At 40.9% G+C, this 12,325-nt stretch overlaps 1 protein-coding gene across 4 annotated transcripts in view; it reads left to right on the top strand.

Moving 5' to 3' along the window:
• Positions 1–12,325, top strand: part of trim3b (tripartite motif containing 3b) — a 50,716-nt gene that overhangs the window by 17,112 nt on the left and 21,279 nt on the right. For 3 of the 4 annotated variants that reach the window (XM_044041505.1, XM_044041506.1, XM_044041504.1), the window contains 13 exons: positions 3,278–3,453; positions 5,834–5,963; positions 6,553–6,663; positions 6,838–6,989; positions 7,419–7,599; positions 7,718–7,819; positions 7,940–8,038; positions 8,563–8,715; positions 8,929–9,307; positions 9,986–10,089; positions 10,186–10,353; positions 11,387–11,555; positions 12,115–12,156. In XM_044041505.1, the coding sequence (XP_043897440.1) occupies positions 3,308–3,453; positions 5,834–5,963; positions 6,553–6,663; positions 6,838–6,989; positions 7,419–7,599; positions 7,718–7,819; positions 7,940–8,038; positions 8,563–8,715; positions 8,929–9,307; positions 9,986–10,089; positions 10,186–10,353; positions 11,387–11,555; positions 12,115–12,156 (1,936 nt within the window). In that variant the 5' untranslated portion in view covers positions 3,278–3,307. The remainder of the gene's footprint in view (positions 1–3,277; positions 3,454–5,833; positions 5,964–6,552; positions 6,664–6,837; positions 6,990–7,418; positions 7,600–7,717; positions 7,820–7,939; positions 8,039–8,562; positions 8,716–8,928; positions 9,308–9,985; positions 10,090–10,185; positions 10,354–11,386; positions 11,556–12,114; positions 12,157–12,325) is intronic. The other variant, XM_044041507.1, reaches the window with a different exon arrangement.

Genomic DNA, 12,325 nt, shown 5'->3' with positions numbered 1-12,325 from the left:
ATTTGCAGTTTGTTAACTTTGTTGTTTCATATGTTTGATTTGAAAACGAGTAAGTGTTCAGCGCCAGTGTGTGTAGGACATGAACAGCTGACAACAACTGACAATAGGGCATGAGCAGAGCTGGGGTTTAGAGACTGAGTGTCATATCCAGCAGTGACAGATGCACAAATGGGGGTCAGAGTTGGTGTCTGTTGTCGTTTGTGTTCACAACTGCATCTGAAAGCCAGACACGTCTTTTTGCTGCTCTTGTATCCACTCATCCCTGCATGTGGATGAGCTTATGAGTGCGTATCTCTGTCTGAAGCGATGAATAAAACATATGTTGACCTACTGAGGCAAATGTGGCTGGAGTCAGTTAGCGACATGTCTGTGTGAGAGGTGCTGGTTTAAACTTCGGGCCTGGGGAAACTCTGTGTTTGCTCTGAGGCAGTGTATGGAAGTCCGAATGTGTCTGCTTTTATTACCATTTACTATTATTATTAGTGCTGTCAATTCTTTTTGTCCCATTATTTTTTCTCATTTTAATGCTCTTATCAACACAGAAAAGTGGATCAGCTTGCTTTGTGCAAATGTTTTTGGGTTTTTTTTCTTATTGAGATAGTGTCTCTGTCACCCTGCATGTTTTGAGTTATTCCTCTTATTGTGAGAGCCGCACAATAATAAGAGAGGCGGTGTATCAGCCTGCAGTGCTGTGAATGAAGTGCCGTTCCATTTGTCGCTTATTTGTTAAACAGAGTTGCACCTGAACGCAACGCTGCATATCGTCCAATGGTGTAAGACTTTCGGTTGAAAAAAAAAGATTGGTTAAAAATGATTGGCTAAAAGCGGTGTCACTCAATTCTCTGATTTCTCATTGGTTGAAAATGTAAACAAGCCGCCCCCTGTTCCCATGTGCTAACTGTGTCACTTATCTCTTTAGCTGAACGTTAACATGCCGAAAAGACGAATGGTCAAAAGAGCAAAAGTGTCAGCAAAAGTAAAGTAAAGCAAACGTTTTTCTTCTTACTGTCTTTTGTTGTTAACATAAATAATAATTAAGAACTGGAATGTATATTTTTATTTATTTATTTATTTATTTATTTTTATGTAAATTTAATTTGCACATTTAAGGCCATAAGTGTCCTGCTTTGCAAGACAGATGTATTGAATAAATACAAATACTGTGAACAAATAGTTTTTTCCTCTTCTGTTACACATTTCCTCACTAAATGCCGCAAAGTGTCCTCCTTTTTGTTGTTGTGGAAATGGCCACCCTGGCGCAGACGGGGTCAGTCAGTCAGTCATCATCTACCGCTTTATCCTCCTGTGGTTTAATGTAATGTTGCCGTAACCAGCTAATCCGAGCTAAAGAAGCTAGCGGTGATCCAGGCTGCGTTGGATAGCCTACTAGTCTTTGGCTGGCTAGCAAGTTGCCTGTTGTTTTGTTTCTGGCCTAGCTAGATCCAATGTGGTGTCGTAGTTTTTCTAAGGTTCCTAGTTGTTGCCACAGCATGTGAAAAAAAAAAACTAATAAGTTTGCTAGGCCAAAAAGAATAATAAAAAATTGACACCGTTAAAATGGGTTTGCGTTAACAACGCCGCTAATAACGCAGCTAATAACGCCGTTAATAACGCGTTTACCTGACAGCACTACTAGTATTATTATTATTATTTTTATTATTAATACAATGCAGAGTATTTTTTTATTTTTTTGCAAATTTTGCTTGCAGTGTCCATACTTTGTGACGTCACTGTTGACTACAACGCCATATAGTGTTTTATTACTTGTTTATTAATGTTTAAATGTCATAATTATGAGAAGGTAATGCGTCATTATGAGATAGAAATAATCATATTTAGAAATAGTCATTATGAGCATGAGAAATTAATTAGTGGTGTGTCTATTGGGCACAGTGGTTGGGGTCCCAATCTCACCTAGGGCACCAAAATGCATAGGGCCAGCCCTGGTGCCATGTCTTAGTTTTTTATTACTTTCCTTCCAAATCAAACCCCTTGTTACAAGTACAGTAGACTGGATGTTGTTTTATGATGTGTATTTGTCACTTAATCTTTCGGCTTCATTGACACACTGGATGTAATGTGAACATGCCGCAGTAGCATCTTCGACATACCACTGTAATTGTTACACCATATGTGTCGGGGCTTGTGCTGATGAACGTGAAAGTGGGCCACGTTGGAGGCAGCGATGATGTGTGTTGCTAAGCAGAAAATCCATACCTCGCAGCTGTAGTTCCATGACAAATGGCCGAGTAAATAACCTTTCACCAACATGTATGCGTCATACTCTGTGTTTTGAAATGTATTTTAAATGGAGTTCAACTAAAATTATTGGTAGCATTAAAAATATTGCACAATATTTCATTTACAGATTAAATTATGTGTTAAGATAAGACAATATCATCCATTATCTATATGTTAGATAATATACTATACTATATAATCACTTCCTGATTGATATGCATGCCTTTTAACATCAAACATTTTGATTATAAATAGTATGCACTGTAAATCTGTGTATTATTAAAAAACGACTAAATGAGCCCTTCGACCACAAACCTTTTCATTTTAATTAGATTTAATAACACAATTGTGTTAATAAATGAAAAAAATGAACTCATTAACATTGACTAGATGCAGTTTAGCAGGAGTGACACCGCACTAATGACTCAAACATAGGCACGACTCAGCACATTCTTTTTGCAGTCACGTGTGTGTCTGTGCGTGTGTGTGTGTACATGTATTTGTTACCTGAGTAGGACCTTTCCAAAACCTGGTCCCAATGAGGTAGAGTCTCTTTTCTGAGGAACTGGTTAAATTTGGGGCGAACTGATTTGAATTGTGGTTAGATTCGAGTTGGGGTTATGAATTAACAAAGGTTTTTTTCAGCTGTATAAATTCATGGAAGACAGTGCAGTGGCCTAAGAAGAATAGCTCTATGTACAGTGTTGTGTACTTACACAAAAATACTACTGTTTAACTGCAGTTTGCACACAAATGTTTTTGGCTGAAAAGTCTTCAATCCTCACATAATGAACCCCTCACACAGGGTTTTTTTTTCAGCTGTAATTTCCCTGGTATTAACCTAGAAATAACACGGCAACAATAGTCACAGTTTTATACTAATTATGGTATTAACAGCTTTAATAGCTGTGGTTCCTGGTACCCTCCCTGGGACGTTTGCCGAGCACGAGCAGCCTCAGAAACCGACACTATGGGACACAATAGCCTCTATATACAGAAGGTAAATATTCATACAGTTGTCTTTGTCTCCCCGCAGGCTAACTGCTGTCCTTGTCCGCGGCTTTAAATGTCCTCTGCCATGGCGAAGCGTGAGGCTGGGAGCACCAGTCCTGTGGTGCGGCAGATAGACAAGCAGTTTCTGGTCTGCAGCATCTGTCTGGATCACTACCGCAACCCCAAGGTGCTGCCCTGTCTACACACCTTCTGTGAAAGGTAATTTAGGACATTTTGCGCTTTGTTTAAGTTTCCCTGCACAGTTAAATAAAGCTATGTGGCAACAGGTCATGACATCACCCATAAGAATCTTAATTCCTATTCTGAAGCCTCCAGATTTGTGATTTCAAAGGAACCATTTTGAGGTTTTGAAATGGAATTGCAACCAGGCTCCTACTGGACAATACCAGCTGTCAATCACACTTGTTTCCACTCATATTATGTATTACTTTCTCCTCTATTTTCCTCGACAACATGATGACCAAAATTGGCATCATGTGCAGCTGAAGAAGATCTGCAAAACTAGTGATTGAGACTATGAACTGCACAGGAAAATGTTGAATTATGTCATAAATCAAGTGAGAAATAGAAGCGCCCCCTTCTGGCTGTTCAGTATATGTGTTACTCCTGTTGTTGGCTTCCTCCAGCAAACGAGAAAACTGCTGTCTTTGTCCCAGTATACAAGCACTGAATAATAATATTTATTGAATAATATGCAATCTGTCACTTTTGAGCTTGGTCCTATTAGCATTTTTTGAATGAATTAGACCAAATAGTCTCTTTCTACTGTCCATTATCTGTAAAATATTTCATTATTTAAGCATTAGAAATAAACATTTGAATTACCTTCTACTACCTACCTACTTTTAAGAAAGACTTAATGTTCAGTTTCAGTTGTGCAAACCCAATATTTCTTTTTCTAATGTCTGGTAAAAGCAACTATGCCAAGTCCTAATTACCTACAGTTCCCTCAAGCTGAACCCGACACAAACCCCCGACTCGTACCTTTCTTCTGCCCCCACAAAGGAGATTGAATATCCTATTTCCCGTTCAGTAATATCCTCCCTTAAGAGCCTAGCTGGAATTATATATTCAGATTGGTTTACTTCTAAACTCCCTGATCAAACAAATATTTATGGGATAGTTACACAAGTATAACCCCCCTCCACAGTGAGGGGGACGTTTGCCCACCAGAGGGCAACTGAAATCCCTGGTTTAACTTCATGGCATGTGATCTGAAGCCCTGCTGAGGGGAACACATTTTTTTGTCTGGAACTATGCACGATGATGTCGTCGAACAGATGTTTTAATTCTGGGTGGGCTCATTTTAGTTTAAGGGGGTTTTAGGGCTAAGCTGGCAACCCCTGCTGCTGCTTCTCTACATAGCATCATTTTTACTTTTCTTCCATTTTGCTGTAACCCATGTGCATCTGTGTCAAAGCATATAAACTCAGCCACTGTGTATTAGCCGCGGCCTCATCGTGGATATTTTCTCCCCCCCCCGCCATATGTGTTTGTGGTTGCCAGTTGTTTGTGTGCCAGATAAATCATTCAGTGACACGTAAACCAAGACTTTCATCAAAGCTCGGGGGAAACTGCAGGGTGTTAGCATGCAGCCCAGGCCGCTGCAGAATAAGTGATCATAAAGTCTGAAGAAAGAAAAAAGAAGAAGCAGTTGTACATCATGTGCAGTATGGCAGCTGGAATGTGGTGTGATCTGCATAATCTGCACAATCCAACTCCTCACTTTTGTGGAGACACACACACGTGTTTTTGTTGAACGTGGGGGGGGGGAACAGGATAGGAAGTTAAGTCTTTTCTATGTCTTTGATTTTCTTCTAGACTATTTCAACAGTATGTATTCAACATGCACAAGTTCAAAAGTCCAAATTCAGATGACAAAGTTTGAGGTGATTCCGGCTCCAATCTCACCAACATTCAGCCGATCACTACATGCTCGTTCGATTTGACCCTTTAACACCGAGCGAATCGAAGTGAACACATATTAGAGTTAACGTAATTACGCAGCGGTTTGAACTTTCGGAAAAATTCCAACGTTTTACATGCTCAAGTTGAACTTGAGCATGTAAAATATGTGTTATTATATGATTGTCTTAAACCTTGATTTTTCTTTTTTTTTTTATTTAACCACACATTTGTATAAGACTGAAAATGTCAAAATTAGATGTGAGGAGTTAAATTCAGAAGAACAAAAAATCTAAAAAAGAAAAGAATCTGTGTTGGAAATTCAAAACCTGGTGAGATAATTAGATTATAACATGTACAATGTAAAATGTAAAATGTACACTGTAATTTACAAAATGGACACCGTGCTGTAGTGAAGAGGAAAAACATGAACATACTGGTTTCTTAATTCATCAGAATTACACATAAACAGACTTCCTTTTGTTTAAAAACAGTTGAGTTGCACACAGACACACCTGTCTGTTATTTATACACAGATGATGCCGACGCACAAATATGTTGTATGTAAACATGTTCTCTCTGTATGACTCTAATGATGTTGTATTAATGACTTTTCCTGTACTTTCTACAGACTCTGACTCAGTGTTTGTTTATCTGCTGCCTCCCTCTTCAGTTGCCTGCAGAACTACATTCCCCCAGAGTCTCTGACGCTCTCGTGTCCGGTGTGCCGGCAGACGTCCATCCTGCCCGAGAAAGGAGTGTGTGCTCTGCAGAACAACTTCTTCATCACTAATCTCATGGAGGTTTGCGTCTTAATCCGCACCCCCTTTTTTTTTCAAGCCCTGGAGTCTGACACTAATCTGTTTGCCCAACAGGATTGTCAAGTACATTCCGTGAAAAACAACGGGAGAAACATCGAGAAACAACAAAGAATAATTATCTGGGACACAAATAAAGACCGTACTTTACTTTGTTATTTATATTTCTAGCAACTTTTATGTCCTCTAAAATTATCTTTGTTATTACCAAATAAAATCAGAAGAAGAAGAGTCGGTATTGGTCTATATTTACTGTATATAGAGCTTTTCTAGTCTTGATGAGCTGTGTTACACCTTTACAGTTTCTACCCATTCACATGCTGCAACATGGGGTTACACATATAAACTAGCAGGGACAGAAATTGAACCCACAACCCTCCAGTTGAAAGACAACTCACCCTACCACTGAGCTACCATGGCTCAATACTCTTCAGCTTTTTAAAATACCTTTACTTCTAAAGTACATTTTATTACACAAAATGACTTTTAGTCGAGTAAATGTCATCTACTTTAAGACTTTTATTTAAGTAATATTATGAAAAGTGACCAACTTCTATGAAATGTTCCCGTCCAGGTCCTCCAGCGAGACCCCGAGTGCTCGAGACCAGAATCCTGCAGCGTCCTGGAGTCGGTCAGTGCCGCCGCTGCAGGGAAACCTCTCTGCTGCCCGAACCACGACGGCAAGGTGTGAACACAAAAGACAGTTTCTCGATTGTCTTAGCCACTTATTTATTTCAGAAGTATTGTTTCATTGCTGCTTATATCTGGATTTATACAGCACATTGGTCATATGAGGTCTCAGTGTGCTGCAGAGAGCAACCGAACTCAACTGAACTGAACGGCTTGTCTCCCTCTGCAGGTGATGGAGTTCTACTGCGAGTCCTGTGAGACTGCCATGTGTCTGGAGTGCACCGAGGGCGAGCACAGGGAGCACGTGACCGTCCCTCTGCGGGACGTCGTGGAACAGCACAAGGAGGCGCTGAAGACACAGCTGGACGCGATACACAGCAGGTAAAAGGCTTAGTGCCGCAAATACACATCAGACACATCAGGAGGCTGAGAGGTTAAGCATGTTGGCCCAGATTTGGCGTCTGCTGTGTTTGGCATGTCATGCACAGTAACACTGTACACACACGGTATAAGGGAAACATAAGCAGTTAAAAGCAGACTTAGTAATCAATAATCTTAATCAACACAATCATTGTTTTGTGTTTTTTTTCTTTGCTCCAAACAACAAAAAAAATCATTAAAACTGAATACCGTTGTTCCTTTTTCCCTTTTTTTGGACAATTAATTCTTCAGATAAAACACAACTCAATAGACTGACTGATTATTAGTGGCTTATTTCTTCATCTTTTCATTTATTTATACAGTAATTCTATGAAAGTATGATCATTTCTGTCAATTCCTCATCATGTGACCCTGTGCGGTCCCCCGCAGGCTCCCTCAGCTCGCGGCAGCCATCGAGCTGGTGAGCGAGATCTCGCGCCAGCTCAACGACAGGAAGACCGGGGCGGTCGCGGAGATCACCGGCACGTTTGAGGAGCTGGAGCGAGCGCTGCATCAGCGCAAGGCGGCGCTCATCGCGGACCTGGAGAGCATCTGCAGCAGCAAGCAGAAGGTTGGCATGTGACGTCTCGTTGTGCGATCATGCGTCCTTTTATACGCAGTGTTTCACCACCTTTACTCGAAACTGTAACCTCCTCATCCTCTTCCTCCTTTTTTTGACCCGAGTTCAGGTGCTGCAGGCCCAGCTGTCGTCTCTGCTGCAGGGGAAGGAGCACATTGAGAGCAGCTGCAGCTTCACAGAGCAGGCTCTCAGCCACGGCAGTGCCACTGAGGTGGGTTGGAAGTGGTTGATTTTTACTCACACGGGGAATCAGCTGTCATAATGCGATGCGGCGGGGATGCGTGAGCTCCCTTTTGAAGTCAAATTGATCGTCTGTCTCTTGGAAGTGCAGGTGCTGCTGGTTCAGAAGCAGATGAGCGAGCGGGTCACGGCGCTGGCTCGACACGAATTCCCAGAGAGACCACATCAGAACGCACACCTGGATTGTCAGGTATGGCCAGTTTGGTACTTTTAAATAAAGGTCAATTGCCTTGTAATGTAACATTTCCTAGCCTGATTTGTCATGATTGATCTCAAGTTGTCATGTAAAGATGAGCATCACTGTGGAATATAGACATCACAGTCTATCTTTTACATGTAGCAGAACAATTTTAACCCTTTTGTTTACCAATTTACTGTGTGCAAACAATTTAAAAGCATAAACTTTATAAACAGAGATGTATCGAGAGAGAGAGACAGGAAACGCAAAACAAGAGAAAAGAAAAATATTGGTGAGTTTTGGTTTAATAAACATTTTTCTTTTGTTCTTGTATGCTTATAATAAAAAGACCAAAACCTGATCCTAGTGAGGAACTGGTCAAGTTATGGGGTTAGATGAATTGTGGTGAGTTTGAAGGTTAGGGTTAGGCATTAACTAGTTATGGTTAGGATCAGGAATAACACTTTTATTAGGCTGTCAGTGCAGTTTACTTAGATGAATAGCTGTACTAACCTGCCTGTGTGTGTGTGTTTCAGGTGGAGACTGAAGGCCTGCGACGCTCCATCCAAAACCTTGGCGTCCTCCTCACCACAGCGGCTGTAGCTCACACCTCCGTCGCCACGGGAGAGGGCCTGCGCCACGCAGCGACCGGGCAGCACCACACTGTTACCGTGACAACAAAAGACAAGGTGCAGTCTGAGAGTGATTTAGCCTGAAGCCTCATGTGCAGAGTGAGCCATGATGTGTGTGTTTTCCACGGATTTTAAGCTGGAGTTATATTTGTGGACATTAGAGTTCATATTATCCCTCAAAGTCACATTGAAAATTGGTCATTATTATTGTGAAAAATAAAGTCTGATCGAAGAATGTGATGAGACTGAATCAGTGACCTCTCTGTGCAGGACGGGGACCTGGTGCGGACAGGAAATGCCGTTTTAAAAGCAGAGATCACGTCTTCTGACGGAAACCGAGCTGCAGAGACTGAGATAACGGACAATAAGAACGGAACGTATGAGGTGGGCTACACGGTGCGCTCTGAGGGAGAGTATGCGTTCACCCTGCTGCTGTACGGCCAGCCCATCCGCGGCAGCCCGTTCCGGCTGCGGGCGGTGAAGCCCTCCGATGTGCCGCAGTCTCCAGATGACGTGAAGAGGCGGGTGAAGTCCCCCAGTGGGACGGGGGGCCACATACGGCAGAAAGCAGTGCGACGGCCGTCCAGCATGTACAGCACCACCAAGAAGAAGGAGAACCCCATTGAAGATGAGCTCATCTACAGAGTGGGTAAGACACTCATGACCTGTCCAGAAGGGTTCAAATCAGCTTACATTGATCATTATTATATATTATACATTATATTATTATTATACAAGTCAAGTTTGAGTTATGCTCGTCAGAATAAATTTTATAAACCAGTTGATTGTGGTTGAAAAATGTCTTTATGGACAGAAAACAACAGAGAATGACACATTTTGCAAATCTGAGGCAAAAAAATGACAGCAATTATGTGCATAAACATGCACTGTTGTGTTGATATTTACCAAAAGAAGCAATTACAATGTACATTGTTATTGAATTACAAAGAAGTTCAATTAGAAAGGAAACTGTCAAGAAGGTAGGAAATATGGATGACTTGATACCACTTTTTCATTTCTGATACCAATACTTTATACATTAAATTCTGGTCACATGACAGTGGTGCTGTAGTCTCTTAACAACTTCGTCATTGAAGTATTTATGTGATATTTAGGGGTTTTGAAAAAGAAACTTTGTGAACTTTGTGGAAATTAAATAATTAAAATTCTCATCGTGGGAGCAGAGCTGGCTCAGACAGGTGTTGGAGTCTTTACTTGAAATCCTGAGTAAAACCTTCATTTGCCTGGAGGGGAAAAATTAAGATTTCTTTTTACTTTTTTTTTCTTTGCCTTAATAAGATAATTATTTGAGTAATTAAATTGTCAGGTTCCCGGGGCAGAGAGAAAGGGGAGTTCACCAATCTGCAGGGAATCTCTGCTTCCAGTAACGGCAGAGTGGTGGTGGCTGACAGCAACAACCAGTGCATACAGGTGAGACACACACACACACACACACACACACACACACATAATGCAAACATACTGTAGATTTAAAGCTCATATTCTCTGTGATGTATCTGATTACAGGTTTTCTCCAACGACGGCCAGTTCAAAATGCGCTTTGGCGTCAGGGGTCGGTCTCCGGGGCAACTGCAAAGGCCCACGGGTGTCACCGTGGACATGAACGGTGACATCGTGGTGGCCGACTACGACAATCGATGGGTCAGCATCTTCTCCTCTGACGGCAAGTTTAAGGTGAGGTCACGGCGAGCCTCATCTTACGATGTTTACTTAAATATTTATAAATCACACAAGGACCAACTGATTCCAATTCAATTTTGTTGTTGGCCCAAATGTTGTATTTTAATGTTAAGTATAAAAAGCCATAAGACACAAATAGAACACTGGAGGAAAAAAAAGGCCACTTCAAAAATAAGCAAAGAAAATACAAATGCAAGATATTGTTTGTTTGTAATAAATCTGCCAATGGGACAAGTGAAAATTATCTTGGTAAGATTTCTTGAAATAAGATATTATATTTAAGCCTTACAAGATATGGGTGATCTTGAAATTAGCTGGGAAAACTAATTTTTAGCTATATTTTACTCGTATTTTGTGTCTCATAATAAGCGTGTGATGCTATAAAATGCTATAAAATAGTATTTTCCCCTCAAAAGTAGCATCTTTTTGTTATCATCCTGTTTGTTTCAAGTGGATTTAACTCATTTTTAGCTATATTTTACTCGTATTGTGACGTTTTGTGTCTCATAATAAGCATGTGATGCTCAAAAATAGTATTCTTCCCTCAAAGGTAGGATCTTTTTGTCATCATCCTGTTTGTTTCAAGTGGATTTAACTCATTTTTAGTTTTATAATTAATTGTGGACCATGCAGTTTTCAATAAAGCAGATTTGATGTCTTTTACATCTTTTACAAATAACACAGCAGCTTAAAAACCCTATGACATGTCAAAAAAGCTTGTTTCATCTGAGATGTGACTCAAAACAATCTTTATCTCACTTAAAGCTTACTCTTTAGGTGATTTAGTCTTATAAAGTGTGATGGGATATTTTGACAAGAAAGTAGAAAAATATACTTGGCAAGATTCTGAGAAGCAACATAAAAGCAACATCTCAACGCCAGTGAATAGGCCTGTCTAATCCCATTTTGGTGGTTTGTATATGAGTTGTGAAAGAGTGTTTACGTCCTTTCTGGTTTGTGTAAAAGTCCAAAAGAACATTTTATTTGGAGTCTCAAACTTCTCTTTCTAAAATGGCCTCTGTTGCAGAATAAGATTGGCGCAGGCCGACTCATGGGGCCTAAAGGAGTCGCCGTGGATAAGAACGGACACATCATCACTGTGGACAACAAGGCCTGCTGCGTCTTCATCTTCCAGTCCAATGGGAAGCTTGTGACTAAGTTCGGGGGCCGAGGGACGGCGGACAGACAGTTTGCAGGTGAGGGACAGAATTCTGACGACAATGTCTACCAGCTTTTTAGGTCAGGATAAAGCGGTAGATGATGGATGGACAGTTATACAGTATATACAGTATTGTCGGTATAACATGGCAATGGACAAAAAAAAACACTTTAACTAAAGGTGTGGCAACAAAAGCACCAGTCGCATTCTAAAGACACTGCACATTTTGAGTTGTACCATGCTGACAGGCCGGTTGCACATGTGAATATATGACGTAAGCACCTAAATGGATGAATTATCCCTTTAAGAAAAAAATGTGTATGCCAATTCATAAGAGCTGCAGACCAGAGAAGTAATTAATGTGATGCTTAGCGATGCCTCCACTGCCATTTTGTGCTGTTATTGTGCTTCTCTGATGTTATATTCTCTTTAAAAGTGTAAAGTTTTTAGGTGATGCTGTACCCCACACACACACACACACACACACATGCAAACTGTGGCTGTGCTGACCACCCCCACTCTATTCTCTTCTTTGCTTATTCTTTTTCTCTTATTACCCCTCTCTTTCTGTTCTCCCTCCTGTTTTTCCAATTCAGACAAACTTGGCCCAAACTTAAATAAATCTGGCTCGGTTTTCAGTAAGTACTAAGTGTGGCCTTGCTGCAACCTTAATCCCACAGTGCAGTGCCCTCTGTCTAACCTGATCATGTGTCTCACCTCTTGGAAACTCCAGGCTGTGTTGATCAGTAACGATCAACATACGTGATCAAACGTACTCGATCATGCCATTGTAATAATCACTTGCTA

This window comes from Solea senegalensis, linkage group LG13 (assembly GCF_019176455.1).
Source record: "Solea senegalensis isolate Sse05_10M linkage group LG13, IFAPA_SoseM_1, whole genome shotgun sequence".
NCBI lineage: Eukaryota > Metazoa > Chordata > Actinopteri > Pleuronectiformes > Soleidae > Solea > Solea senegalensis.
Note: the sequence above shows the minus strand (reverse complement) of the source record. Positions and strands in the feature narration are given on the sequence as shown.